At 35.7% G+C, this 19,138-nt stretch overlaps 1 protein-coding gene across 2 annotated transcripts; it reads left to right on the top strand.

Annotated features, from left to right (window-relative positions):
- Window positions 1–485: 485 nt before the first annotated feature.
- LOC135611166 (ubiquitin C-terminal hydrolase 12-like) lies at window positions 486–18,835 on the top strand. Of its 2 annotated transcripts, none has more exons than XM_065106595.1 (32): window positions 486–683; window positions 964–1,027; window positions 1,237–1,384; window positions 1,505–1,662; window positions 2,529–2,794; window positions 2,870–3,088; window positions 3,174–3,282; window positions 3,369–3,484; window positions 4,209–4,307; window positions 5,514–5,623; window positions 7,950–8,021; window positions 8,936–9,014; window positions 9,104–9,250; window positions 9,324–9,404; window positions 9,508–9,627; window positions 10,616–10,738; window positions 12,007–12,084; window positions 12,252–12,340; window positions 12,575–12,683; window positions 13,230–13,298; window positions 13,380–13,490; window positions 14,767–14,822; window positions 14,924–15,101; window positions 15,196–15,297; window positions 15,389–15,460; window positions 15,587–15,652; window positions 16,196–16,261; window positions 16,448–16,534; window positions 17,155–17,271; window positions 17,927–18,001; window positions 18,066–18,152; window positions 18,274–18,835. In XM_065106595.1, exons 1-32 carry the CDS (start codon window positions 654–656, stop codon window positions 18,313–18,315), a joined length of 3,345 nt encoding a protein of 1,114 aa, XP_064962667.1. In that variant the 5' UTR covers window positions 486–653; the 3' UTR covers window positions 18,316–18,835. The 2 variants fall into 2 exon arrangements, with proteins under 2 accessions (XP_064962667.1, XP_064962666.1); XM_065106594.1 differs by having other exon boundaries at window positions 487–683; window positions 7,950–8,024.
- Window positions 18,836–19,138: the final 303 nt, after the last annotated feature.

Here is a 19,138-nt window from a genome sequence, read left to right as displayed (position 1 = left end):
TTCATTCAACTGCCCCTCGTAATGTATGAAATTTTCTACATCCAGCAAATGTAATCATCATCCATGAGTGAACTGAATCATCTGTCAAAGTTATTTATTATGACAGTTATCTTTGGATAATAACAAAAGCCTACGTTTTTCTATAGTGATTCATTATAAATCATGATAATAATTTGTAATCATTTTAATATGTCTCCATAAAGAAGGAAGCAGTTAATAATGCTAAAATAAAATAGTTTTATACTGATCAAACGTGTAATTCCAAAATTACAGGGAGCACCTTAGATATAATTCTGGGTTTCATGCAATTACGAAGTGCCGATTCGTAATTATGAAAGAGCCACGGTGTTTTACATGACTGTTCTGCACCCACGCTGCCACCAGTTTTTCATTGGATGTTGTATTCTGGGTCCCGCATGAAAGTAACCAAATTTCCCCTCATGCCCTCCACTAGAACTTAAACCCATCCACCGTCGCCTTCACCACTTTTGTTTTGGCTTTCGTCGCTCGCTCCAATAGAAGTGCTGGGCTCTTCTCTGCCCTCCGCCTCCTCCTGCTCCCGTTCTTCGCCTCCGATCGGATCGGATCCTTCTTCTTCTCATCATCCTCCTCCTCCCCCTTCCCCGTCGACGCCATCTGCGGGGCCACTACTCATGACTATGATGACCCCGCCACCTCTCGACGTACGGTTTTCCCAATCCTCATCCCTCTTCCCGTTCCTCCTCGTAGTCCTCGATTCGCTAGCTTGAGGCGGCGCTCTGCTCTCGTTCTTCACCCGTTGGTTTCGTGCGTCCTAGTGAGGTTCACGTCGGCTTTAGGGTTTGGAGCGTGGCCTGGGCCCCACAAAGCGGGTTGGATGGAGATGCCCATTAACCCCACTGTGGCTTCTAGGGTGTTCTTTCGATCGCAGTGTTTGTGGTTTTTGCTGGATCTGAGCGCTGATCTGTGCCTTGGTTTTTGCAGCAGGAGGAAGAGGAGATGCTGGTTCCGCATCAGGAGCTTACCGAGGGACCCCAGCCGATGGAAGGTAACTGTTCTTCGTGATGGGCATTGGGGCTCTTAGTTGATTCGAGGTTCCGCCCCTTTAGCATTGGAAATTTGTGATCTTGTACATTTGTGCTGATTGGAAGATGTGATTTTTTAAAAAGTTATTTTGTGTAATGGCTATTTGATCAAGTGATGGTTTAGGGTTTTGATGACGATATCTTCTTTTGCCTCACATTCTTTTTTGGTTAGTTACACAAACTGAGACGGCGACTACGTCAGAGAATCAGCAGGTGGAGGATCCTCCTCCATTCAAATTTAGATGGACCATTGAGAATTTCTCCAGGTTGAACATCAAGAAGCTCTACTCCGACATTTTCTATGTTGGAGGGTACAAGTGGTGAGCAGATATTTGTAGTCCTTTTCCTGCTTCCATTTTGTTGGTACACGATTCATCCCATTTAGTTGGGACATGCCATCAGATGAGGTTAAGTGCTAATGCTTGCATTGATTGTTATAGGCGGGTGCTGATTTTTCCCAAGGGAAATAATGTGGACCACTTGTCCATATACCTGGATGTTGCTGATTCTACTACCTTGCCATATGGGTGGAGTAGATATGCACAGTTCACACTTGCAATTGTTAATCAAATTCATAGCAAGTATACGATAAGAAAAGGTATTACGTCTCTTATGTCATTACAACTTTTATCATTTTCTTGCAGCATATGGTTGAAGTGTTGCGTGGATGGGCACAAGAACATGATATGGGGCACATCCAAGTGCACAGTTTGGCAAGGAGGCATAATTAAGTCATGAGTGCATAGGATAAGAATATTTGAAAAGACAATAAATATAATACTGATGTTGTAATGTTATGAGAATGTAAAAGGAGGGAAGTTATTTTCATCAGAAGCCTGAGAATCACAACAGCTTTGTATTGTTATATCATAGAAATAGTACAATAGAGAGTGATGAGTATCCAACCTGCAGGTATGCATGTCTTGGTACAGATTTTGGGTGGATGGTAGAGTCCATGTGACTCTGGAATTTTGATGGTTCATCCATACTATGGATGTTTTTCTTTTTTACTAAACACTAATATGAGCTGCTTATGCTTTGCTTTCAGAATTGTTCCCATCTCATATCTTTCATAAACCTTTTTATATTCTGTCACTCTACCACAATCTTGAGCAAACTATCGTCATATTTTGGGCTCATGAGTATCAGATGTCTGGCCGACACAACCACCACTAGTAACAGCATTTTCCACAAAAAAGTATCATGCATGTTTTACTTCCACCACTTGTCGAGACACATAAATAGGTATAATGGCATAAAAGAAGTCTTAACAAGGATGACACTGATCATTTGTTGGGACATACAATTCACAAGCTTGAACTTCTTTTGTTAGCTAAGCTATTTCTTTATGTGGTTCCTGCATAAGTAACACTTGGAGGAAAATTTCTAATTGCTCGTGTCAAAAAAATGTCTATGGAAACTTTTGATCTTTTGGTACTTGACCTCTATCCTTTCTCTCTGCAGAGACACAACACCAATTTAATTCACGAGAAAGTGATTGGGGTTTTACTTCATTTATGTCTCTAAGTGAACTCTATGATCCAAGTAGAGGATATCTTGTCAATGATACATGTGTAATTGAAGCTGAAGTTGCTGTCCGTAGGTTGATAGACTACTGGAGTTATGATTCAAAAAAGGAAACGGGTTATGTTGGTCTTAAGAACCAAGGAGCTACTTGTTACATGAACTCGCTTCTTCAGACTCTGTATCATATTCCATATTTCAGAAAGGTAGAACTGACGGCTTATGTAATATCTGTCTGATCAACTTGTTCAGTGATTAATTGTTTGAATCTCGTACTGCAGGCTGTTTATCATATGCCAACGACGGAGAATGATATGCCATCTGGAAGCATTCCCTTGGCTCTTCAGAGCCTATTCTATAAACTTCAGTACAGTGATAACAGTGTCGCCACGAAAGAGCTGACAAAATCTTTTGGATGGGATACATATGATTCTTTCATGCAACATGATGTTCAGGAACTTAACAGGGTTCTTTGTGAAAAATTGGAAGACAAAATGAAGGTTTAAAAGATGCTTTAAAAGGTTTTTCTGTTGATCCTTGCCTATCCTACTTGTCAAATTATTGTGTTTCCAATTTTTGTATCAGGGAACTGTTGTTGAGGGCACAATCCAGTATTTGTTTGAGGGACATCACATGAACTATATTGAATGTATTAATGTAGACTACAAATCCATGAGAAAAGAGTCGTTCTATGGTACGTAGTCACCATGAGTGTGCAAGTTTTGGACTAGACTATCATTTTCATTACTTTTAATTCTATCTTGGCTGCATTGTTTATAGACCTACAGCTAGATGTAAAAGGTTGTCGGGATATTTATGCTTCATTTGATAAGTATGTTGAAGTTGAGCGGCTTGAAGGAGATAATAAATATCATGCGGAAAATCACGGCTTACAGGTATGTTGAACCTAACTGGTAATTTTGCAGCTTTATAGTATAGGCATAAGTGCCTGATCTCCAGAGTTTATCTTGCTTTGGATCTACAGGGGCTTTCTTTAGTTTGATCTTGGTCTATTTTTTTCCTTTACCTTGCATATTAACATGATAAGTGCTGGCATTTTCATTCATCTACTTTTTCTTATGAGAAAGAGCACTAGATTGTGCTTGAAATATTAAGTTTTAGATCATTCTCACCATCATATTATCTTTCTACTGCTCTATTATTGGGTGAATTGCATTAGTAACTTTTTCTTGCTTCTTGTATAGGTTTGACCATGACAATAGTTATAATTTCATTTAGGCTTTATGGTAATTTTTTCAAGAAACCATGAATTCTAATATTTATTGCTAATGCATAATGGCCATGCTTCACCTCCCTTCACACCTAACGGAAATGTTAGTGCTTGGGCCACCGGCCATGAACATTATTTTTAGCAGAGTACATATTTAACATCTTTTCATTTTGATAATTAATAGCTGACATTTGAAATGTGTTAATTTTAAATTTCCTTGAAGGGTTTAAACAAATTAGGAAAATTAACTTTATCTGATATATTCACAAATTTAAACCATTAAAGCTATATGGTATTCTCTTATAAAATAAAGCATAAACCTTAGTCTTTTGAATTTCAATTGGCCATGAAGATTTTTTTTCATGATTCTGTTATTGTTATTCTCTCAGGACGCTAAGAAAGGTGTTCTATTCATTGACTTCCCCCCTGTTTTGCAACTCCAGTTAAAGCGTTTTGAATATGATTTCATGCGGGATACAATGGTGAAGGTCAGTAATACTTTAATACTGCAGAATATCTTTTATCAGCACTCGAAATTTATTTTATTTTCTCTTTCCCTTGGAGAAGATTTTGCATTTTTGGCTTTTGCCTCATTGTTATTGAAGATGTTTAAAAAAATTCAACTGTACTGGGCAGAAGGATTGGCTTTTGGGCATTAGATATTAATCATTGACCCTGTTCTTAGTTCTGTTTCCATGATTCTCTCTGGCGTGTTTTAATAACTAAAAGACTTCCTTTTTTCTTGGCAAAACCAACTTCTTGACTTGGTAGGCCTAAATCTGAATTTTCGACAGGATGCCCTTATTGGAAACTTGGAAGAGTGAAGTGTGAAATTGGAGGGCTGACATTGCATATTTGCCTGTTAAGAGTGTCTGTTATAGATTAGCAAAGTTTTCAATCTTTAACTGGAGGCTGTGGTGGAGCAGTTTGATGATTTTTTGGTGTTGGAGCAGTTGGTTATTTAGTTTAGATTGTTTTGGACTGTTGTCACAGTATATTGATAGTATTTGTGAGAACTTCTGACTAGTTCTACAAAAGCTTTATTGCCTCTTGTATCATAAAAATAGGAAATTTCTTGTGGGTGAAATCAATTCTTATAATTTAAGGGGCATAAACATAATTTAAGGGTGAGTTTGCTGAAAAAAAAAATGCTTGTGTCTGAATGCTGATGCATACCGAGATTTGAGAAAAGCCTGAAAAAAGGTGTAACGGGTGGTATTGGCCCTGAACCAGATGATATAAATCTTGTACTGGGTGTACCACCTGGTTTAGTCAGTCTGCTGGCAGGCTATCGGACTTCTAAACACCACTAGTACTGAACCGTATTGCACTTGTTGATTTAAGAAGTCATAATGAAATTGGATAGCTTAATAAAATTTCTGAAATCATTTTCTTGCAATGAGCAACAATTGGGTTGAAGCAACTAGCGACAAATGAACCCGTCGATCTCTTGTTTCTTTTTCATTCTTCTTTTTGTTTTTGTGATGAAATACAAATGTTATGCAGTGGATTTGTATGTTTATATTAACCTATTAAAAGATATATCCTCGGTGGCTGCACATAACTGGTTTCAATTAGCCTGGCCTTCTGAACCATTTTGAGAAGTGACTCCCAATTTTGTCTTTGCTGCCAAGGAAACTTGTGCATGGATGGACCTCTTTCACATTTAAAACCAATCATTCCTTGAAATGCAGATAAATGACCGTTATGAGTTCCCACTCCAGTTGGACCTTGATAAAGATAATGGCAAATATCTTTCTCCAGAAGCGGACAGGAGAGTTCGCAATCTTTATACTCTTCACAGGTAACATTTCTCTCTTTTAGAACGAACCTGGGGATATCCATCTATACAGTCAATACTCAGGGGCTTATTTGTTTTGTAGCTGCATGGAATGAATGTTTATTGTTTTATTCTCTTTTTTGATTTATTTTGTAGATTTGGTTGGTTTTGAAACAGTGGCTAGAGTTTTGCTGCTAGCTATTGTGTTGTTTTTTGTGGGACACTTGGTTTTGTGGAATGCAAATGCACTTCTTCATTGCACCATAAGCCTGCAAGCTGCAATAGTTCTTTCACGTGCTTGTTCTAACTCGTGTGTCATAGTGAATTCTAGATGGTTTAGATTGTAAGTAAACTACAAGAATCTGTTTTCACTTTGCAGAGTTCACTATTGTCTGTTTTGCAAGGTTTTCTTACTTTGCTTTACAAGTATTCATCTGGTTATAATTTTCCTCAGTTGTATTATGTTGAAAATAGTCTTATGTTCAAATTAATAAATAAATGAAAAAAAGAGAATTACAGAAGAAACAGTTTGCAAGCTTTCTCAAGACTGATTCTATATATTCTGTGACCAATATGTATTGTACTGATTATGTACTGGTATGTGCCAACTGTACTGATGCATACAGACACTTGAAAAATTTTATATTTGTTTTCGTAGTGGAATACCATGCTATGTCATACATTACCAACTACCATTCTGGTCTTACGCTCAGCTAATTGTGAAAAGGGTTGGTATTTAAATCCTTTTTGTGATATCTTTTTGATACCAGGGGTTGAAAATTACACCATTCATAAATACTAGGGTTTAAAATCTGGTCATACCGATTAGTACCAACTGTCATTTATTGGTCTGACCATAAACCTGTGAGTGGGCCACTATTTATCATATGTTCTGATTCATGCTAGGCTTACCACTTGGTATGGTTATCTTAACCATGGTTTGCAATACCGTACCATACCGCTCGATACGGGCAGTACGTACCGGTCTAATAGAGGATCGATATGGGTGGTACATCAGTACACCTTAGTGTACCATGTATTGGTATGCTCAGTACAACTTGGTATGTATTATACTAACAGCTGATCGGTACACCGGTATGGTATGGTATTCAGAACCTTGATCTTAACATGTATACCATTCAATTTTAGTAGTTACTGTTGTCTTCTCATTAGGGTCGTTTTTTGACTCTCTGCATCCTTTGCATCTACCTCCTTCTCCGCCTTCTCCTTTTACCTCTTCTTCGTCCTCTGCCTTCTCCACCCCCTTCATCAATCCTCCTCTTTGTTCTTCCTCTTCTTCTCTCTGGTCCAGGTGGTACCGACTTGTACCAAGTGTCGGTACCAGTGATTGCAATTTTGCCATTGTATGGATATTTTTAAGCAATGCAAAAGGACAAGACACGAATATCTTTATGTAGCAAGATGTTGTTTCATTTTGTTGGTGAAGGAAGAAAATATAAAAAGCTCATCAACATTGCCATTGACCAGAGGGCAATCATTGGTACAATGGTAAAGTTGCTTCTTTTGCTATCAGGTGACTCGAGACCTTGTATCGGCAGGAGCCTCATGCATTCAGCCATCCTATTTTTAACATTGTCCTGGAACTATTACCACTAATGAACTTTGTGCAAGGTCCTTAAATATCCCATTCTGTACCCAGATTGGTTATTGAGGCTTAGTCATCATTTATATAAAATCATTTCAGCATTTCAGCTCTTGAGATATGTAAGTATGAAGTTGTCAGCAGTGTAAAGCTTTCAGTGCTGACCACTCTTGGAAGACATTTTATTCTTTTGAATTTGCCAGGTAGAAATCCTATATGGTATGCAGTTCATGAGAATGGCATGACTCATAGATTACTAAATCATGTTGAAACTTTCCTTGCAAGAAATGTTAACATAATATCTGATAACATAAATTTTTTGAACCAATATCAACTGTCTCAGCATGCAAAAGCTATGTGGAAAGATTGTAATTTGAGCCAGGACCAGCTCTTCCTTTCTCCATTATGACATAGGGCTTTTTTTTATGATTATGTTGGTCTATATTTAAGATTGTTTGGCCAATATCAAAAGTTATAGTTATTTTTATGTCTTTATGACGAAGTCTCGATTTAGTCACAATTGTGAAAATACAATAAACAGATCTTGGGATATTGTCAATAATCACTGTTTGATCATATTTGATTGTAATTAATTACATTAATTGATACTGTCTGTAATCATCTGATATGAAATAACTAGTCATGAGGAATAGTTTTCTGCTTTGTTGCTTGCTTGGACAATAAAATTGCTGAATGTGGTTCATCTTAAAATGATATGTTGATGTGTTTGTTTTTGTTTGCTTGCAGTGTTCTTGTTCACAGTGGTGGAGTGCATGGGGGACATTACTATGCTTTCATTCGACCAACACTATCAGATCAGTGGTATTTGGCCTCCACATATGTATTACATGAGCGTTGCTGTTGTGTTTGTGGTGTAAATAATTAAAAAGAAAACCTTAAGCAGCCACATAGTGTATATATATAAGGAGTAAAGACATTACTAATTTGCCTTTGTTTTCTGAATTATTGTCAGTACCAACAGTTATTAGTTTATAATCTATATGCAAGTATTAGTTAAAGGTGATTATGTATCTTACTTCAGTTGAGGCTTGAAGTTATCACATTTCAAATTAAGTGCTGATATCCTCACATGAAGGGCCGTATCCCAGCATTATAATTTTGATTAGTTTTATTGCCATTAAACAACGTTTAAGCAATGTGCTGCTAAATTTACTTGTTTGAGAGTGTATATTAAGTTGGGTCCATATCGTTGGCAAATAGCTTGAAGTGGTGCCCTAACCAGGAACTTGGGTTTTGTTACTATCTCCAAATCAGTCCAATGTATCATTGTCTGAGATTCTTGGCTAAAGATTTTTTATTTTGGTGTAAGCCCTTTTCGATCTTTAACAAATGGACGTCTTCAATGGCGGAGTGTTCTGCATATCAGGATTATCCTGCTATTGATAAAAGGATCCATCTTCATACTATTGTTTTGATGCTGCTTAATAGGCTCATCAGTAGCTGATTATGTTTGCGCTTGTTTCATAGTCTTGTGAAATTATTTAGACCATGTAGCTTCTCTTTTCAGATAACTGTACTTGACAGGTTTTTGTTGTTTAGTTTTTGGTATGAGTTGAATTTTGCTCTCAAGTTGAACAGTTTGCATTTTTTTTCTCATTATATAATGCTTACCAATGGCTTGTGTGTGTTCTTGGTCCTCTTTTGATTGGATAAAATGCATGGTAAAAGGAAGTTTATACGCTGTGTGACAGTTAATAACATTTTCTTTTCAGGTTTAAGTTTGATGATGAGCGAGTGACGAAGGAAGACGTGAAAAGGGCATTAGAAGAACAATATGGTGGTGAAGAAGAGGTTTGACTTATAACCATTATTCTTTTTTATGCTTTCTTACATGATCTTTTATGTGATTTTTTTAAATTTGTACCACTTGTGTTTCACAGTTGTCTCAGACAAATCCTGGCTTCAATAATACACCATTTAAATTCACAAAATATTCAAATGCTTACATGCTTGTGTACATTCGTGAGAGTGACAAGGAGAAAATTATGTGTAATGTGGATGAGAAAGACATAGCCGAGCATCTGAGAGTAAGTTCTATAAGTGCAGTACACATTTGGTCTTTATCGGTTTAGTGATTAACAATTTAATATCTTTTTACAGGTAAGATTAAAGAGAGAACAAGAGGAGAAGGAGCATAAAAAGAAAGAGAAAGCTGAGGCTCACCTTTATACTATCATCAAGGTTTTTGATAGGGTTTCTGTGTACCATCTTTTGGTCAATTACAATGAAGCTTTTGTTCCCTTTTTACTAAAGATTAATGAAATAAGTTTTATGATCTATTCAGGTTGCTCGGAACGAGGATTTGGCAGAACAGATCGGAAGGGAAATATTTTTTGATCTTGTAGACCATGACAAAGTCCGGACTTTTCGAATTCAGAAACAACTGCCATTCAGCCATTTCAAGGTAAAAATGGTCAAGCTAGTCGAACCAAGTAGAAGTGAATAATGGTACTTTTTGAGATATTGATGTATGCATAAATATACGTGGGTGTCTCCTTCCAATATCTCGAGAAACTTTTTTATTTAATATGTTAAGTTGAATTTTGATTTTTGAAATTGATGCATGCATAAACATATCTAGGTGTCTTCTTCCAATCTCTCAAGAAACTTTTTATCATATTTGTTAAGTTGCATTTTGATTGTCTTTCCTATATGGAGTGTGAAACTGTATATCATACTGATTAATTTGTTGGAGGCTAGGGGGACCCTTTTGTTTTAGAAGTTTATAATGCACTTTTCTGCTGGCTTCAGTCAATATTACTTGAAGTCATAATAGGTTCTGGAGTAAAAGATGTGTTTTGCAAAATAATTTAATTTTTTGGATGAACCAAAATGACAGGGAATATATCATGTAAAATTGAGTATTCATTTCAAGCAGCAAGGAAACAAGTCGTGCAAGTGTCCGATGTAGTCTGCTGTATTTGTTTTTGAGTACGTTATCTTAATACTCATTGTTATATGTATTTAATGAGGGCATTTTTATTTTCCGTTTACACCATGTCCTTTAGGTATGGCTTGTCAATTTCTTGCTATTTGTTACATACTTAATTGACCTGATTTCTTCCTAACAAGGATTGTCACAAGAAGGTTCAATCAGTAGTTAGAAAAGCTAAACATGGGCATACTCACTTTTATGTGGCATAATCATACCTTCTGTCCCAACATCCATTATGGTCTTATATACCTGCATCAATATTGACAGAACATAATCAAACAGGCATCCCAGCTACCTCTACCTCGCTCAGTTCCCCTTAATCGTGCTAGCTTCGACAATACTCATGATATTTCCATATGTCGTTGAGGATTTTGTTCTTAGTCCCAATAATAGTTTATTTTGTTGCCCTTTTGGTAATTTCTTGTTGGCATCAGTTGCTCAATAATTTACTTGGCAGGAGGAGGTGGCCAAAGAATTTAATATTCCGGTGCAGTTTCAGCGTTTTTGGCTTTGGGCTAAGCGGCAAAACCATACTTACCGTCCCAATCGCCCTTTAACACCTCAGGAGGAAGCACAATCTGTGAGTATTTATTTATTTTCTCAAGTGAAGGTATTTTTCTTTATTTATCATAATACGCACTTTGCACTCTTCGCTATCCAGTTTTCTTGTACTGAACTGCTTTTAGCATTAAATTCTAATTTCAATACAAACCTGGTGTTTGGTCCAAATTTTCAGTGCATGTCCAATATATATATATATATATATATATATATATATATATATATATATATATATATATATATAGGTGTGTGTGTGTGAGGGTTCCATATAATGCAGCTATTATATGTACTCTGCTTTCATTTTCTTGAATATGGATAGATGTGTTTCTAGAACTGGAATTGGCAGTCATGACTGATGATTGTTCATTGCCTAATGGACTATTAATAAATTTGAATTTTTGACTGATTTTCAAACTTTAAGAAATTTACTGCTGTTTCGTTTGACCAAATAACCTTGAAAATTTTAAGGGGTTTTGTGTCTCATATTAGTTTCATGCAGTAGGGCTGTCGTAAACAAAGTTGCCTGTAAAAATTTTAAAGGGTGACTCAGTCAGTTTAAGAAACCTTTTACTGCTAATATAGGATGGTTATCTGCCTTCGTCTAAAAGGTCTCGATGGTGAGGCTTTAGGATCTAGATAAAAGTTTTGGATCAACACTTATCTGTTTCTCATTGGGTTTAATGGTTTCTTTTGTGGTCAATCTATCATAAATGTGATGTTTACAAAGATTTCATTGCATCCATCATTTTGCAGTATCATAAGTGACACTTGGTTTTGTTTGTTGCAAGTATAACATATTATAGTTAAGTTTTACTTGCAACTTTCTCTTTTATTCTTGCAATCCTTCCTGAAGCACATATTAACTTTATCTTGCAGCATTTTTTCTATTTAATTTGGTAATTATACAGGCAACAGTCACAAATTTGTTCAAAATTAGTTTTATTTCAGCAGAAAAGGTCTCAATAAATATTGCTTCCTGCAATTTCCTTAATACATTTTTTTGGTCTATTTCCAGTTTTGTAGATTCCATCTTATGTATGAAACTGGTGAAGGCCATAGTTTGTTTTATTTTTTTAATATTTATTCATTTCATTTGTTATTAAATGTTGGTGGTTGCCTTCGTCTATCTCCTATGGATAATGGTTCCCTCTGATATCCATTTTTTTACCTTTATTTAAGTTGCATGGAACTGATTATTTTACTTTTGCTGCCATTTCAAAGCTGTTTTATAGGTTTCATTTGGCTATGAAAAAACTACATGTCTTATGCATGCATTTGTATGTATAGGTTGGGCAGCTTAGGGAGGTATCAAATAAGGCTCATAATGCTGAACTGAAGCTATTCTTGGAAGTAGAGCTTGGGCTGGTAATATATATTTCTGAAGTTTGTGCATTCCACATGCATTTTATCTTTCTAAAGCATTTTGCTTATATACTTCATAGTCCATATAAAGGGCAACAGATTTTAAGAACAGATTTGTGTGTTTATCATATTGTCTGGTGTAAGTTTTAGCATTAATTATGACATTGTAGGATCTTCACCCTCTTCCTCCACCACAAAAGACCAAGGAGGATATACTTCTTTTTTTCAAGCTTTATGATCCTGAAAAAGAAGGGTTAAGGTAACATTTATATGTCTTCTTGCTCATCCTACAATCTTGCTTGAATATTTCCAAAAAGAAAAGGGCCTAGCACACAAAGGCTCCTACCAATGTGGGGATTTGTACTTTATCACTTGAAACTTCAAAATTCCAAGTTGTAAAGGAGAAACCTTACTGTTGAGCCATAGCTTGCTCTCATATATTTTGCTTGATTAATATCTCATAGATTTTCATTTCTTTTGTTATCTAATGTAGATTTGTAGGAAGGCTATTTGTTAAGGCTTTAGGGAAGCCAATTGAAATACTCTCAAAACTGAATGAAATGGCTGGATTTCCTCCAAATGAAGATATTGAACTTTATGAGGTTAGTTTTTCAATTAAAGGATTCAATGGTTTCCATCAATTTTTTGTAGTGTTTAAGCATTTCACTGTTTCTTTTTAGGCATTATAAAGGGAATTGAATTTTGCAGTGAGATATATATAAAATCTAAAAAATCAATCTATGTATTAACTGAAATTAGCTTTGACCATATCTGTTGTCAACAAAAACAATAAGTTAGTGTGCAATCATTAACTATACCTAAGTAGAAAAAAGAACAAAGTGGAAAAGTCTATCTCAGCTTGTGAACTTAGCAAGGTAAAAAGTGAAATCTTGAACTTGCCATGCAAGTTCATGGCTTTTCATGTGAAAAATCTATGGATGCAAGGCAGAAGATGGCTATCTCAATCTTATGGAGAAATTCTATGCAGATTACGTACCAATATCTATGCTTTACTTAACTGAATAAACTATCTGCTCAAATAAGATATAGATATTTGTTTACATACCTATTGATAGTTTGAATCTATGACTATTATCTTTGTTTGTATGAATTAAGTACCTCAAATTTTATTATGCTGAAATTTTTAGGAAATAAAGTTTGAACCTAGTGTAATGTGCGAACACATCGACAAGCAGATCCCCTTTCGGTCAAGCCAGGTAAGTCTGATGCATTATATTTCTAAGAATAGCATTTCCTGTTCCTACATTTTTTTTGGCTTATCTGGACATTCACTGTAGCTTGAAGATGGAGACATCATTTGCTATCAAAAAGCTTCAACATTAGGGAATATAGATCAGTATCGATATCCTGACATTCCTTCTTTCTTGGAGTATGTTCATAATCGCCAGGTTGGTCTTTCTATATTGTACGAATGTGATTTCTGGCATCTTGGGAGGATATGATTCCATTAGAGGATTTTGTAGTTTTTGTTTCTTCAAAATATGAATACTCACGGTATTTATTAGAACATTAACTTTTGTCATGGATGGTTTTAATAAGCTTGTTAAGAAGTTCAACTCATATAGTGAATTTCTGTAATTTTTAAGGATCACACTTTTCTTTTATCAAGGTGCAATGTGTTTGTGCTACATTTATCTTAGTAATGTATTCTTGGAAAATGTTTTTCAAAGAAAGCAATGGATTAAATTGGGAAAAGGAAATAGTTGAGTAAATAAAGGAAGGAGTAAAAATAATTTCTAAATTTTCTGATTTGATGGGACTTAGGTTTTAAATATTGGTTGCACATTTACTGATTTGACCAAACATTTATATCATTTTTTCCAATAATATCAGATAGTATAGTTTGATATACCATCCAGTATACCTGTATTGTACCTGTCTGACTGGCTGTTGAAACTGATATTAGACTGATATTTAAACTCTTGGGTGGGAGTTTGAGGTGCTTAACAATTGCTGAAAGTTAAAAAGGGACAAGGGAGGTTTTTCCAATGAACATTTTTAATAGGAATAAAGTTGATATACAACCTTGTAGTCTTCTACCAGATACTATTATGGGAAGATGCTTTTAATTTCTGCAAATGGTCCAGTTAGAACTTCATTCAAATGGATCTCTTTTTCAACTTTAAAATTGGAGGATAGAATTTATTTTCTCAAGTTTAAATACTTGAATTTCATTGTTCTAGAAAGTGGAAATAGCAGCACATGGATGTGGATTGTGTTTCCTGTATGTTGATAACAACATATGGTACTACAAACACCTGATTGTAGAGATAACACTAAGTTAATTAAAGATCCACAAATGGTACATCCTGTTTTTGTATATAAATTTGTGCCAACGTATGTTAGGTCATTTGGGATCTCTGAAATTCAGCTTAAGAGTAATTCTAATGCACTTAATTTAGTAGTATTTTTTTCTAATATTTCTTATAAGATTCTTCTTAATGATTCAATACTCTTCAGTTCTCAATTATAATAGAGAACTTTAATTATTTCTTGGCACTGTTGCACATTGAACTGTTGATGAACTCAGTATGTTGGGTATGCTTAATATATTGTTCTGCTTTGTGGTTTTCTGTTATTATCTGATTCAGTTACCATTTAAGTTCTGCCCTACCTTGAATTGAAAGTCTCGTACTTAAGACATTGTGCTATGTGATGTCATAGGTTGTTCATTTCCGATCATTGGAAAAGCCAAAGGAGGATGATTTTTCTCTGGAATTGTGAGTGCTTGGAACAACTGATCTTTCTTATAGTTCTGCTTGGTTAGCTTGTTTTTCTAACCTTATTTATTTTGATATATTATCATTTTTCACTTTTTAAGGTCAAAACTTTTTACCTATGATGATGTTGTTGAAAGAGTTGCTCGCCAACTTGGTGTGGATGATCCATCAAAAATTCGTCTTACATCTCACAACTGCTATTCTCAGCAGCCTAAACCCCAACCTATTAAATACCGTGGTGTAGAGCATCTTTCAGATATGCTGGTTCATTATAACCAGGTTGTTTAAATTTAGCTAAAAAAGTGATCCTAGAAACAATTTTTTTAACAGAATTTTTTGTGATCTTATAAATTTTGATGACTTTGATTGACAGACTTCTGATATATTGTATTATGAGGTATTGGATATTCCTCTGCCTGAACTGCAAGGTTTGAAAACTTTAAAAGTTGCATTCCACCATGCCACAAAGGATGAGGTTGGTTTTGACCTTGACTATTCTCTATTAATTTATTGTGCTTGTTTCCGAAGTTTTTATTGAAACCTATATATATTTGGTTTATTATCAGGTAGCAGTCCACAGCATCAGACTTCCAAAAAATAGCACTGTAGCTGATGTAATCAATGACCTAAAGACAAAGGTAATTTAATGACTTTGATGCAATCTATTGATGTTCTTCTAAATATTTAGTAACTTCAGGACATACTTGACTGCTCTTTTGGTTGAGCACAGTGGTAAACATTATCTAATGTTTTTTCCTGCTTAGGTTGAGCTCTCTCATCCTGATGCTGAGCTCAGGTTGCTTGAGGTCTTCTACCACAAGATCTATAAGGTACCTTCCCTAGTCATGTATACCTTTAAGGACGATTGCTTATATATATTTTGGTCTCACATGGTTGCTAACTGGATGACATTATAACCCTACATAAACAGGTTTTGAATAATTTCCATATTCATTGTCTTAAGTTGGTTCTTGAAGAGAACATAGCCTCACCTCCTTGCAGCAAGCAACCCTAATATTTACTCAGCTGCTACTTTTAGGATTAGGGCTAAAGTCAAATATGCTTTATTGAAGCTTGTTCGGTGGAGAAACACTTGCTTCTGATAAGTCAGTATATGACCTAATATAAATCATGTGCTTACATGTTAACATACCTTTGACTAGCATGCACTAGTCATTTGACCAATATTATAGTCAAATTTTATCCTATCAAACTTTAGTGCACCTATTCTTTCTACTGCAACTATCAACTTAAGAATCCTATTGAGGCAGAATCATTTCTGAGGCTTCATTCTTTTGAGTTTAGGATATTTTGATACTCAGAATGGCTTTTATTTTTATTTGCTTAATCATTATTTCTTGTGATCCATACAGATTTTTCCACTTGGTGAAAAGATTGAAAATATTAATGATCAATATTGGACTTTACGTGCGGAGGAGGTGAGTTGCCATTTCCCCCAGGATGCTATTATAGCAGATGTTTTGCTTTCACAAGGTTTTTGTTAGGCTATTTGTTTTCTTCTGCCCTAGCAGACCTGTTATAATGACGGCCAATTTAGGAGAATTTGCTATATTCATTGGAAATCTAAGATATCTTTATCTAAGAAATTATTGGTATGTCTGCAGATTCCTGAAGAGGAGAAAAATCTCAGTCCTCATGATCGCTTGATTCATGTCTATCACTTTACAAGAGATCCTAATCAGAATCAAATGGTAAATGCTTATTGGGCTTAGTTGATATTTTGCTAATTCTTGACAACCTGAACCAAATTTTAGATGTATATTTGGTAATAATTTTAAGGTGTTGTGCTTTATGTTCTGCTATGTCAACAAAATTTCCATGCTCTTTTTTTAATCATAAATTATTTCTTCAAAAGAACTTAAAGGATTGTTGAGCCTTGCGCCAAGAAAATGCATCATCATGCCTGTCCATACCAGCCATGTGCTATGGATGCAAATTGAGTCATATTTCTTTCCAGATGGTATTGCTATCATCATTTGTGCCATATCTTGCTTGCACTATGTATTGCTAGTATCAACACATTCAACACACCCCTCTGATAAACTGATAAACCAGCAAGTCATTTCTTGAAGACACCAAAACTAGCATTATTTTTTCCATCCAAATTGTGATGTTTCAGACTCAAATAATTTCTTTCCTTGATGCCAATCAAGGATTCATGATTTTTCTTAAACACTTGTCCTTGTTATTTTATGAATAAGTCTAATTCGTTTTTGTGCTTTGTGGATTTGAAATTTCAGTTTTTTTGGTTGGTTTCAATTAAATTACAACAGATTCGACTAAGAACTCCATGTTTTATGTTCCTTTGCAGCAAGTACAAAATTTTGGGGAGCCTTTTTTCTTGGTTATTCGGGAAGGAGAGACTTTAGCTGATGTCAAAATGCACATTCAGAAGAAACTGCAAGTTCCAGATGACGAATATTCGAAGGTACTTCTTTTTTTATTATTGTGATCCAGTCTTCATTAATATGTATCTTGTTTCCATATATGTTTCGGCACAGTAATTTTTGTTTCACGACAATAAGATCAGCAGTATATTACTTCTTCAGTAGATTACCACCACAACCAACGCCATATAGCTCCCCTCCTGTTGTCCTCGCCTTCTCCTCCTACTCCTCCCTCGTCCCCTCCCAAACTGACAGCCATCACACCCTAACCCTCCTCCAATAGCTCCCTGCACCGCCTCCTCATACCCCGAATGTCAAAACTTGAGTCTGATGAGTTAACTGGCCAATAACTCCATTTTGGTCCTTCAACCGTGGACTAAAATGCTTAAGCGGGAGTTAACGTAGTACACTCATCAGGCCCATATAAGTCAATCATACACATTGCCCACTTCCGATGTGGGACTACTGGGATGTTACACTAGAATCCTCTTCCGTACCTTATATTTTAATCATGGAAGAGCAATAGCAGAAAGAAGCTATGTTACAAATATATACTATGTTATTTGTCCAGACTTGAAACTTTATGATGTTTCAAAGGGAGAAATATTTTCATTTACATGTGGCTTGTGTAACTTAGTCATCTTTAGTTAACATACAACTCATCATGAAATCTGACATCATCATTTGTTGAATCAGTGGAAATTTGCTTTTGTATCACTTGGACGTCCTGAGTACCTCCAAGATTTGGATGTGGTGTCTAACAGATTTCAGGTATGCATATTTTGGTCCTTTCCAGCCATTTGTTTCTTTCCCTAACTTGGTTCATTTGGTTCAGAGGAGAGATATTTATGGAGCATGGGAGCAGTACCTTGGATTAGAGCACCCTGACACTGCTCCAAAAAGGGCTTACACAGTTAATCAGGTAAAGTGACTGCAATTGTTCACATTTGTGTTAGACATATAGGTAGCTTAGCTTTTCCATTTTCAGGTCTATCAATCATTTAGCAGCTACATTTGGTCTTTTGTCCTCTTCTTTCCTGCAGAACCGCCACACGTTTGAGAAGCCTGTGAAAATCTACAATTGAGAGCTGGATGGATCTCCTCCCATGGCATTCAATTCTGTAGCCTCACTAGAACATGGGTATGAGAGAGTGTTGTAGATCTTTACAACAAATGCAGAATAGCGAGGTGGGGTGGCGGGGATTCACGACCAAAATTCTTGTTGCGGTGTGACATGCAACACTGCTTGCTCAGAACACTCAGGGATGATGCTTGATCATGAGTTCTTTAGACAGCTCAGCCTCTTTTATAAGTTTTCCTTGTGCTGTTTTCTGATCAAGCCCTCTGACAGGTTTCCTTCTCTTTTATCCAGTGTAATTTAGTACATGAGATTTTGGATTGGAGTGGTATATAACGGGTATAGTTGGTGTCTCGAACATTTTTTTTCCACTAATTATCCCTGCCTTTATTATATTTCCATATTTTTCCTCTCTACCTTGGTCTTGAAAAGAAAATCTGGGGTTGTAAAATGGGGATTATTTGGTGTAACTTCTTTTCCAAGTCCCTGTAAAAGAAAGACAATAGTTGGAAATATCTTTTCATAGATGTTCAGAACTTGTATACAACTGTATTTTTTTTTTTCTTTTCATTTGGCGTTGGGAATCTTTTTTCTGGTGGCACCAGCGCCTTCAGCCGCATCCAGTTATTGGATGCACTTATTGGATGCACTTATGTATTAATTTTGAACTTGTACATGATCTTGAGTGTTATGATGCAAAGCTAACTTTAGTGGCTCTTGCAGTGTTGACATAAATATTTTGGATTTGTGTTGGTGGAACTTGCCATCTCATCTACATGCTTGAGTTCATTCCGCATACTGTCTCCAAAGAGTGTTGCTCTAATTTTGCC

Source organism: Musa acuminata, chromosome BXJ2-4, assembly GCF_036884655.1.
Source record: "Musa acuminata AAA Group cultivar baxijiao chromosome BXJ2-4, Cavendish_Baxijiao_AAA, whole genome shotgun sequence".
NCBI lineage: Eukaryota > Viridiplantae > Streptophyta > Magnoliopsida > Zingiberales > Musaceae > Musa > Musa acuminata.
Note: the sequence above shows the minus strand (reverse complement) of the source record. Positions and strands in the feature narration are given on the sequence as shown.